The following is a 12,324-nucleotide window of genomic DNA, read 5'->3' on the forward strand; positions in this document are numbered from 1 at the left end:
TATGTACAATTTCCATAGAATTTATCAAAATTTCAACATTGCGATTTTTGAAAACAGAACCTTGTTGAATCAATTTGAAAATGCAAACTTTGACCTAATACCCACAGATCCTCTATTTGGTACTGGGTCAATGCTTGCGTATTATTTATAAGTGCCGCTGGTGTACAACGCTCGATGGCAGATCAGTGGGGAAGCCCATTTTCTCACTGCCCCGTCACCACTTTCCTACGTCCCACTCCAGGGCTCACTTCTCACAGACAAAATGGATTTTCTCCAAAGAACAGAAAATGTAATTCACAGTCTCTTTTAACACTTGATTTCTGAGTTTTTGGTGTACCCACTTTATAATGAAATCTGCCATCGGTATCTGGGACCAGACACGGACATCAAGTCGATTCTCCTCAGAGCTGATGTATGGCTAATGAGGGTGGATTTTGTGTTTGAATTCCCAAGACCCACCATGCCAAACATTGTGTACATCGGAGGCTTCCAGTGTAAACCAGCACGGTCTCTGGCAGCAGAGTTTGAGGAGTTTGTCCAAAGCTCAGGGAAACATGGACTTGTTGTAATGTCATTGGGGACCTTTGTCCACTCTTTACCAATGGAGATTACAATGAAAATAGCAGAAGTTTTATCTCAAATCCCCCAGAAGGTTATCTGGAGATATGATGGTGAGACCCCTCCCAATATAGGGAATAATACACTGCTGGCAAAATGGATCCCTCAGAACGACCTGCTGGCTCACCCCAACACACGAGCCTTTGTTTCACACGGAGGCACCAATGGGATTTATGAAGCCATCTACCATGGGGTGCCAGTGATCGGCATGCCTCTGCTTTTTGATCAGTTTGACAATTTAATTCGACTCGAATCCCGAGGAGCAGCAAAAGTGATCAACTTTGCAACCATGCACTCCACAGATCTGTTGCAGGCACTCAACGAGGTGATAAACGGCGCATCTTATGGTGACAACATGAAGAGACTCTCCGCTCTCCATCGGGACCAGCCAGAGTCGCCAATGGAGAGAGCCGTTTTCTGGGTTGTGTACGTTGCCCGACACAAAGGAGCGGGGCATTTGCGCTCAGAATCCCACCGACTCCCCTGGTACGCTTACTATTGTGTAGATGTGATGATCTTTCTGTTGTCTGTGTTACTCCTGCTCACTGTGCTCAAAGAAACGTTGTCGTATTGCTCGGAGGAAAAAACAAAAAATTCATTAAGGTTTATCCTTTAGTATTGGGAGAATGTCTTTTGATTTTTTGCAATTTACTTTTTTTTAACACATTTTAATCAGTTTCTCCAACACCCCATCTAACGATTCTCTTGCAACCCATTCCCTTTACAGCTATTGCGAATTTGAATGATGTCTATACAGAAATTATAACTGATATTTACCAAAGATCCTATAGCGGAGATCAGCCATGATTGAATGGCATGAACTTGAAGGGCCAAATGGCCTAATTCTGCTCCTACGACTTATCAACTTATGAAGACTCACTTGGAAATATGCTGCTGATCGTTCATGATTGTTGGGTCTAATAACTAGAACATATTTCTGAACACCATTGGCAGAAGCAAGTCCAAGGGACTGCTCTCAGATCAATGTTAAGGGCGATTGAGAAATAAATGAGGAGCTAAATGTTAGCACTGCTTGCAGGAGATTTGACAGAAGATGTTTCAGGAACATATGAGCCTGAAATATTACTGAGTAAATGAGATTCCAGTTGATGTGAAGGCCAGGCCAAACATTGTTTGCAAGGAAGATCGACACAAAGAAGCTGGAGTAACTTAGCGGGTCAGGCAACATTTTTTGGAGAAAAGGAATAGGTGACATTTTGGATCGATAGATTTGTTCAGTCTGATGAAGGGTCTTTTAAAAAAAATTTTTTTTAATTAGAAGCATATACATATCAAAACCAAAACACAATTTGTTTATCAATTACGTATTAACACAGCTTCTATTTATTTAGTTTTTAATAGATTTTTTGAAAGATATAGCTATAGAAAGAAGGGAAGGAGAAAAAAGAAAAAAAGAAAGAAATTACCAATAACACAATTTTGGAGATAGGTCCGTAGATTATAAAGTGTAATTATTCATCCAATCCTGGATTCAAGTTTCAGTCAAGCTTCCGTGCTGGTCCAATTTACCCTTTCAGAAAATCAATAAATGGAGACCATATTCTAGCAAATAATTCTGGTTTGTCAATTAAGACAAGTCTAATTTTTTTCCAAATGTAAGGTCTCAGACATCTCCATAATCCACATTTTAATTGTGGGGGGTACACACAATTGCTGGGGAAACTCAGCGGGTGCAGCAGCATCTATGGAGCGAAGGAAATAGGCGACGTTTCGGGCTGAAACCCTTCTTCAGACCACATTTTAATTGTGGGGCTTGTTGGGTTTTTCCAAAATTTTAATATTATTTTTTCCCAGTTATTATACTATAATCAAGGAAATTTATTTGGTCTGTTGTAAGTTTTAGGCTTTGTTCTGATATTCCTAATATTATTAGTTTTGGATCATGATCTAATTGGATATTAACAACTTCAGAAATAATTTAAAAAATATCCGTCCAGAAATTTTTTAATTTTTGTACAGTTTACAAAGGTATGAGTTAAATTAGTTTCTAAATATTGACACTGATAGGGGAAATATTTGGAAAAAATCTATTTAATTTAGTTTTAGAATAGTGCAGTCTATGTAGTACTTTAAATTGTATTAAAGAGTGTCTGGCATTTACCGAACATTGATGTATATGTTGTAAACTTTCATCCCATATATCTTTCATTATAGGTTGAGCTAGTTCATTTTCCCATGCTTGTCTATATAGTTCCTCACTGTCTAAAAGAATATTATAAATGTGAGATATTAATTTATCTGTGTTAGGATGTTTATTCAAACAATCATCAAGGATCTCTGGCTCCCTAGTTCTATATTCTTGTGTATGTGATTTAACATAATCTCTGAGTTGTAAATATTAAAAAAAAGATTTGAATGTAGTCCATAATTCTGCTGTAACTCCTGAAATGAAAGAAAAAGACCTTTTCTGTAAAGGTGTCCCACCTTTTTAATTCCATAATTTTTCCATTGTACAAAACCTTTATCCAACACAGAAGGTTTAAATGAAGGATTGCTTACAATGGGGAGAAGGAGTGATAAATTATCCAATTTTAAAGCCGTTTTTAATTGTCTCCAAGTTCGTATACCACTATATATTATCGGATTTTCACTATAAGTGTTTTTATTCATAGAAACATAGAAACATAGAAAATAGGTGCAGGAGTAGGCCATTCGGCCCTTCGAGCCTGCACCGCCATTCAATATGATCATGGCTGATCATCCTTCTCAGTATCCCGTACCTGCCTTCTCTCCATACCCCCTGATCCCTTTAGCCACAAGGGCCATATCTAACTCCCTCTTAAATATAGCCAATGAACTGGCCTCAACTACCTTCTGTGGCAGAGAATTCCAGAGATTCAACACTCTCTGTGTGAAAAAAGTTTTTCGCATCTCGGTCCTAAAGGATTTCCCCTCTATCCTTAAGCTGTGACCCCTTGTGCTGGACTTCCCCAACATCGGGAACAATCTTCCTGCATCTAGCCTGTCCAACCCCTTAAGAATTTTGTAAATTTCTATAAGATCCCCCCTCAATCTTCTAAATTCTAGCGAGTACAAGCCGAGTCTATCCAATCTTTCTTCATATGAAAGTCCTGACATCCCAGGAATCAGTCTGGTGAACCTTCTCTGCACTCCATCGATGGCAATAATGTCCTTCCTCAGATTTGGAGACCAAAACTGTACGCAATACTCCAGTACTTCTTCACTGCCTGCTGCACCTGCATGCCTATTTTCAATGACTGGTGTACCATGACACCCAGGTCTCGTTGCATCTCCCCTTTTCCTAATCGGCCACCATTTAGATAATAGTCTGATTTCCTGTTTTTGCCACCAAAGTGGATAACCTCACATTTATCCACATTATATTGCATCTGCCATGCATTTGCCCACTCACCCAGCCTATCCAAGTCACCTTGCAGCCTCCTAGCATCCTCCTCACAGCTAACACTGCCCCCCCCCCCCCCCCCCCCCAGCTCAGTGTCATCCGCAAACTTGGAGATGTTGCATTCAATTCCCTCATCCAAATCATTAATATATATTGTAAATAGCTGGGGTTCCAGCACTGAGCCTTACGGTACCCCACTAGTCACTGCCTGCCATTCTGAAAAGGACCCGTTTACTCCGACTCTTTGCTTCCTGTTTGCTAGTCAGTTCTCTATCCACATCAATACTGAACCCCCAATACCATGTGCTTTAAGTTTGTATACTAATCTCTTATGTGGGACCTTGTCGAAAGCCTTCTGAAATTCCAGATATAACACATCCACTGGTTCTCCCCTATCCACTCTACTAGGTACATCCTCAAAAAATTCTATAAGATTCCTCAGACATGATTTACCTTTCGTAAATCCATGCTGACTTTGTCCAATGATTTCACCACTTTCCAAATGTGCTGCTATCCCATCTTTAATAACTGACTCTAGTAGTTTCCCCACTAACGATGTTAGACTAATGGTCTGTAATTCACCGTTTTCTCTCTCCCTCCCTTTTTAAAAAGTGGGGTTACATTAGCTACCCTCCAATCCTCAGGAACTACTCCAGAATCTAAAGAGTTTTGAAAAATTATCACTAATGCATCCACTATTTCTGGAGCTACTTCCTTAAGTACTCTGGGATGCAGCCTATCTGGCCCTGAGGATTTATTGGCCTTTAATCCATTCAATTTACCTAATACCACTTCCCGGCTAACCTGGATTTCACACAGTTCCTTCATCTCCTTTGACCAGTGGTCCCCTGCTATTTCCGGCATATTATTTATGTCTTCCTTAGTGAAGACGGAACCAAAGTAGTTATTCAATTGGTCTGCCATGTCCTTGTTCCCCATGATCAATTCACCAGTTTCTGACTGCAACCTACATTTGTTCTAACCAATCTCTTTTTCTTCACATTCTATAAAAACGTTTGCAGTCAGTTTTTATGTTCCCTGCCAGTTTTCTTTCATAATCTATTTTCCCTTTCCTAATTAAGCCCTTTGTCCTCCTCTGCTGCTCTCTGAATTTCTCCCAGTCCTCTGGTGGGCTGCTTTTTCTGGCTAATTTGTACGCTTCATCTTTTGCTTTGATACTATCCCTGATTTCCCTTGTTATCATATAACCATATAACAATTACAGCACGGAAGCAGGCCATCTCGGCCCTTCTAGTCCGTGCCGAACACGTATTCTCCCCTAGTCCCATCTACCTGCACTCAGACCATAACCCTCCATTCCTTTCCCATCCATATAACTATCCAATTTATTTTTAAGTGATAAAATCGAACCTGCCTCCACCACCTTCACTGGAAGCTCATTCCACACAGCTACCACTCTCTGAGTAAAGAAGTTCCCCCTCATGTTACCCCTAAACTTCTGTCCCTTGATTCTCAAATCATGTCCTCTTGTTTGAATCTTCCCTATTCTCAGTGGGAAAAGCTTATCCACGTCAACTCTTTCTATCCCTCTCATCATTTTAAAGACCTCTATCATGCGGATCCATGGATGCACTACCTTCCCTGATTTATTCTTTTGCCAAACTGGGATGAACAATTGTTGTAGTTCATCCATGCAGTCTTTAAATGCCTTCCATTGCATATCCACCGTCAACCCTTTGAGAATTAATTGCCAGTCAATCTTGGTCAATTCACGCCTCATACCTTTCTTTAAGTTCAGAACCATTGTTTCTGAATTAACAATGTCACTCTCCATCCTAATGAAGAACTCAACCATATTATGGTCACTTGCCCAAGGGGCCACGCACAACAAGACTGCTATCTAACCCTTCCTCATTACTCAATACCCAGTCTAGAATAGCCTGCTCTCTCGTTGGTTCCTCTACATGTTGGTTTAGAAAACTATCCCGCATACATTCCAAGAAATCCTCTTCCTTAGCACCCCTGCCAATTTGATTCACCCACTCTATATGAAGATTGAAGTCACCCATTATAACTGTTTTACCTTTGTTGCACGCATTTCTAATTTCCTGTTTGATGCCATCCCCAACTTCACTACTTCTGTTAGTTGGCCTGTACACAACACCCACTAGCATTTTCTGCACCTTAGTGTTTCGCAGCTCTACCCATATCGATTCCACATCCTCCAAGCTAATGTCCTTACTTTCCATTGCGTTAATCTCCTCTCTAACCAGCAACGCTACCCCACCTCCTTTTCCTTTCTGTCTATCCCTCCTGAATATTGAATATCCCTGGATGTTCAGCTCCCAGCCTTGGTCACCCTGGAGCCATGTCTCCGTGATCCCAACTATATCATAATCATTAATAGCTATCTGCACATTCAACTCATCCACCTTATTACGAATGCTCCTTGCATTGAGACACAAAGCCTTCAGGCTTGTTTTTACAACTCTCTTACCCCTTATACAATTATGTTGAAATGTGGCCCTTTTTGATTTTTGCCCTGGATTTGTCTGCCTGACACTTTTACTTTTCACCTTGCTACCTATTGCTTCTACCCACATTTTACACCCCTCTGTCTCTCTGCTCACACATTTAAGAACCCCACCACCTCTTAATCTCTGTTTATTATTGTTTTCTTCTTTCCCCCCTACAAAATTCAGTTTTGTGGGAACTAACAAAATCGAGCCAATTTCAAAAGGTAAACAATCTTCCTTTTCCATCTTTAACCAATCTGGTTGTTGATCCATATCTTCCAACCAGAAGTTCATATTTTTAATATTAACTGCCCAAAAATAAAATAAAAAATTTGGTAAAACTAATCCTACATTCATCTTGGATTTACATAAATGTGTTTTACTCATTCTATGTTTCTTATAATCCCAAATAAAACTTGTAACAATAGAATTAATTAAAAAAAAAAAAATTGTGAGATATATCGGAATTGATTGAAAAAGGTACAGTACAGTATAAATTCCTAGATATTTATATTTTTAGTAGACTATTTTAAAAGGAGATTTTGTGTAGGTTAAGTTCCGTTATTGGCATAATTTCACTTTTGTTCCAATTTAATTATTTCTCCCGAAAATGAGCAAAATTGAGTTATAAGATTTAGCAAGTGTGGAATGCTAGTTTCTGGGTTTGTAATGTATAGTAAATCATCATCTGCGTATAAAGAAATTTTATTAACTGTATCTTTAGTATTATACCCATAGATTTCTGGATGGGCTCCAAAACCTTCTGCAAGTGGTTCAGTAGCTAGGGCAAATAACAACAGAGATAATGGGCATCCTTGTCTACAACCTATAGATAAATTAAATTTGGGTGATAACATTTGATTTGTCAATAATCTAGCTGTTGACTTGGTATATAGGAGTTTAACCCATGTACAAAACTTCTCACCCAGTTGAAATGTTTCTATCACCGAAAATAGATAAGGCCATTCCACCTGTTCAAATGTTTTTTCAGCGTCTAACGAGATGACGGCTAAATCTAAATTAGCTATTCTATTTGAATATATAATATTAAATAATTGTCGCAGATTATAAAATGAACTAGACTAAGTGGGACCCGTTGGGTCCCAGCATCACACAGGAGGGCTGGTCATCCAACTCAATATTCCACCTCTCCACCAATTCTAATATTGGTGGCCAGTTGGGGGGGGGGGAGACTTTCTGGAGCGCGAGTATGGGTGTTGTGGGCTGTAAGGACTGGTTTTCAGAGGGCTAGTATGCAAATTGTGCGCCAAATGGATTCTTGGGCTGGCGTCTCAGTCAATCAAGCCTGTTGTGCTGGCAACTCACTCACTCACGGCTGGTGGGCTGGTAGTTGACTCACGGCTAATCCTTGAAATTCTATTTCAAGCAGGGTATAAGGCCACCAAATTCAAGTGCAGTTTCTTACCACTTCTAGCAGGGTGCAAGGCCACCAAATTCAAGTGCAGTTTCATACCATTTGAAGTAATAATAATAATAATGCATTTTATTTATGGGCGCCTTTCAAGAGTCTCAAGGACACCTTACAAAAATTTAGCAGGTAGAGGAAAAACATGTAAGGGGAATGAAATAAATAGTAGAGACATGACTAGTACACAAAGTAAAGACAGAATTCAATAGAAAACACAATATGAGGCAATTAATGCACAGATGAAAAGGGAGGGGGACGTGGGGCTAAGGATAGGCAGAGGTGAAGAGATGGGTCTTGAGGTGGGACTGGAAGATGGTGAGGGACACGGAATTGCGGATCAGTTGGGGGAGGTAGTTCCAGAGCCTGGGAGCTGCCCTGGAGAAGGCTCTGTCCCCAAAACTGCGGAGGTTGGACTTGTGGATGGAGAGGAGACTGCCTGATGTGGATCTGAGGGATCGTGAGGGTTGGTAGGGGGAGAGGAGGTCAGTGAGATATGGGGGGGGGGGGGGGGGCAGATGGTTGATGGCCTTGTAGGTGAGGATCAGGATTTTGTAGTTGATCCGGTGGGAGATGGGAGGCCAGTGAAGTTGTTTGAGGACTGGAGTGATGTGATGCCACTTACGGGTGCAAAGCCACGAAAGACAGCGAGTCGTGACCATCTCGCAGAGACTGAGCCACACCCACATTTCCGGGTTTTATAACCCCTCCCCCTTCCCCCCCACCACCGGAAAAGGTGTGGCTTTCATGGAGTGATTGACAGGAGAGAGATTCTCAACATTTTTTTTAAAGCTAATAACACTTTTATTTTTCATTGATGGGAAGAATTCTCTGCACCTGCTCAGCGGAGGGAGACTGAGTAAGATGGCCAAAAATCACAGCCGTAAGTGGTAGCGTTTTATCTAAATTCAATATACAGTGCAAACAGGAAGTAAGTGCATTTACAGTAGTGCCTTTTAACTTCAAGCCAAAGCACCCAAGCCACCATTTGCAGTAAGTAGTGCATTTCAACTTCATGCCACCATTTGCAGTAAGTGGTGCCTTTCAACTTCAAGCCAATGCACCCAACCCAGCATTTGCAGTAAGTAATGCCTTTTAACTTCAACCCATTGCATCCAAGCCACCATTTGCAGTAAGTAGTGCCTTTCAACTTCAAACCACACCCAAGCCACACCCAAGCCACCATTAGCAGTAAGAGGTGCCTTTCAACTTCAAGTCAACGCTCCCAAGCCACCATTTGCGGTAAGTAGTGCCTTTCAACTTCAAGCCAAAGCAACCAAGCCACCATTTGCAGTGATAATGCCTTTCAACTTCATGCTACCATTAGCAGTAAATAGTGCCTTTCAACTTCAAGCCAATGCACCCAAGCCACCATTTGCAGTAAGTAATGCCTTTTCTACTTCAAGCCAAAGCTCCCAAGCCACCATTTGCAGTAAGTAGTGCCTTTCAACTTCAAGCCAAAGAAACCAAGCCACCATTTGCAGTAAGTAGTGCCTTTCAAATTCAAGCCAATGCTCCCAAGCAACCATTTCCAGTAAGTAGTGCCTTTCAACTTCAAACCAAAGCTCCCAAGCCACCACTTGCAGTAAGTAGTGCCTTTCAACCATGCCACCATTTGCAGTGCCTTTCAACTTAATGCCAAAGCACCCAAGCTACAATTTGCAGTAAGTAGTGCCTTTCAACTTCAAGCCACAATTTGCAGTAAGTAGTGCCTTTCAACTTCAAGCCAATGCACCCACGCCCTCATTTGCAGTTAGTAATGCATTTTAACTTCAAGCCATTGCACCCAAGCCACCATCTGCAGTAAGTAGTGCCTTTCAACTTCAAGCCACACCCAAGCCATCATTTGCAGTAAGTAGTGCCTTTCAACTTCAAGCCAAACAACCAAGCCACCATTCGCAATAATAGTGCCTTTCAACTTCAAGCCGAAGCTCCCAAGCCTCCATTTGCAGTAAGTAGTGCCTTTCGACTTCAAGTCAAAGCTCCCAAGCCACCATTTGCAGTAAGTAGTGCCTTTCAACTTCATGCCACCATTTGCAGTAAGTGGTGTCTTTCAACTTCAAGCCACACCCAAGCCACACCCAAGCCATCATTTGCAGGAAGTAGTGCCTTTCAACTTCAAGCCAAAGCAACCAAGCCACCATTTGGAGTAATAGTGCCTTTCAACTTCAAGCCAAAGCTCCCAAGCCACCATTTGCAGTAAGTAGTGCCTTTCAACTTCATGCCACCATTTGCAGTGCTTTCAATTTCAAGACACACCCAAGCCAAGCCAACTAGGGGTGTGGGGGCTTTCTGGAGCGCTCGTATGAACCATTTTAGAACCAATAGACATTTCTTTTGCAAGCTTTAGAACTAATTGACATTTTTTTGCTAGCTTTAGAACCAATAGTCATTTTTTACAAGCTTTAGAACAAAGACATTTTTCTGCAAGCTTTGGAACCAATAGGATTTTTTTTGCAAGCTGTAGAACTAATAGAGACGTTTTTGCAAGCTTTAGAACCAATAGAGACACCCTTTCCAAGCTTTAGAACCAATAGAGACACTTCTTGCAAGCTTTAGAACCAATAGAGACACTTTTTGCAAGCTTTAGAACCAATAGAGACACTTTTTGCAAGCTTTAGAACCAATAGACATTTTTTTGCAAGCTATAAAACCAATAGACACTTTTTTTGCAAGCTTTAGAACCAATAGACATTTTTTTGCAAGCTTTAGAACCAATAGACTTTTTTTTGCAAGCTTTAGAACCAATAGATATTTATTTGCAAGCTTTAGAACCAATAGACATTTTTTTGCAAGGTTTAGAACCACTAGACATTTTTTTGCAAGCTTTAGAACCAATAGACACTTTTATTACATGCTTTAGACCCAATAGACTCATTCTGCAAGCATTTTAGAACCACTAAGGGCACTTACATTTGAGTAGACATGTGTTCAGTGTTATTCTCAGCTCAGTGAAACTTTACCCTCTGCCTTCCTCCATCTTGAAGAGACTGTGTGGCACACCACTTCCTGGGTTTTATAGTCCCTCCCCCCTGCCGCCAGCGGGGGCAGCAGAGAGAATGGGGAATTTTGTAAAAACATTAATACCTCTGTCATTTTTAATCGACAGGAAAAATCCTCGGCACACATGCGGCGGAGGAGGGCTCTGAGCAAGGTGGCCAAAAATGACGGCCGTAGGTTGTGGCGCAGCACAGATGGCCAAAACCGGTCAAGAACAGACTTTTAGTCAAGTCAAGTCAAGTCAAGTCAAGTCAAGTCAAGTCAAGTCAAGTCAAGTTTATTTGTCACATACACATACGAGATGTGCACTGAAATGAAAGTGGCAATGCTCGTGGACTTTTGTGCAAAAAGACAAACAACCATACAAACTATAAACACAATCATAAACACACATATACCTTTACATAATGAATAATGGAAGGAAAAACGTTCAGTAGAGCTAGTCCCTGGTGAGATAGGCGTTTACAGTCTGAATGGCCTCTGGGAAGAAAATTCTTCTGAACCTCTCTGTTCTCACCGCATGGCAACGGAGGCGTTTGCCTGACCGTAGTAGCTGGAACAGTCCGTTGCAGGGGTGGAAGGGGTCTCTCATGATATTGTTGGCTCTGGAGTTGCACCTCCTGATGTATAGTTCTTGCAGGGGGGCAAATGAAGTTCCCATAGTGCGTTCGGCCGAACGCACTACTCTCTGCAGAGCCTTCTTGTCCTTGGCAGAGCAATTCCCAAACCAGATGGTAATGTTCCCGGACAAGATGCTTTCCACCGCCGCTGCGTAGAAGCACTGGAGGATCCTCGGAGACACTCTGAATTTCCTCAATTGCCTGAGGTGGTAAAGTCGCTGCCTTGCCTTACTCACGAGTGCTGAGGCGTGTGATGCCCTGTCATATCCTCAGAGATGTGGACTCCCAGATATTTAAAACAGTTCACCCTATCCACAGGATCCCCATTTATCCTCAATGGAGTGTACGTCCTCGGATAATGTGCCCTCCTAAAGTCCACGATCAGCTCCTTTGTTTTTTTGATGTTCAAGAGGAGGCTGTTATCCTGGCACCAGAGTGCTAGATCAGCCACCTCCTCCTGGTAGGCCTTCTCATCGTTGTCTGAGATCAGGCCCACCACCACAGTGTCATCAGCAAACTTAATTATTGAGTTGGAGCTGAACCTAGCCACACAGTCATGTGTGTACAGGGAGTACAATAGGGGGCTGAGGACCCAACCCTGGGGCGATCCTGTGCTCAGGGTGAGAGACTTCGATGTATTCCCTCCCATCTTGACTACCTGGGGCCTGGCGGTGAGAAAGTCCAGGACCCAGGCACACAGGGAGGTTTTGAGTCCCAATTCCATTAGCTTCCCGGCCAGTCTGGTGGGGAATATCGTGTTGAAGGCTGAACTGTAGTCTATGAACAGCATCCTCACAT

At 41.8% G+C, this 12,324-nt stretch overlaps 1 protein-coding gene across 1 annotated transcript; it reads left to right on the forward strand.

Moving 5' to 3' along the window:
• Positions 1 to 135: 135 nt before the first annotated feature.
• On the forward strand, positions 136 to 1,234 carry LOC116991463 (UDP-glucuronosyltransferase 2A3-like). Its single transcript, XM_033050094.1, has one exon. The coding sequence runs from the start codon at positions 422 to 424 to the stop codon at positions 1,232 to 1,234; it is 813 nt and encodes a 270-aa protein (XP_032905985.1). The 5' UTR covers positions 136 to 421.
• The last annotated feature ends 11,090 nt before the right edge of the window (positions 1,235 to 12,324 follow it).

Source organism: Amblyraja radiata, chromosome 34 (genome assembly GCF_010909765.2).
Source record: "Amblyraja radiata isolate CabotCenter1 chromosome 34, sAmbRad1.1.pri, whole genome shotgun sequence".
NCBI classification, from domain to species: domain Eukaryota; kingdom Metazoa; phylum Chordata; class Chondrichthyes; order Rajiformes; family Rajidae; genus Amblyraja; species Amblyraja radiata.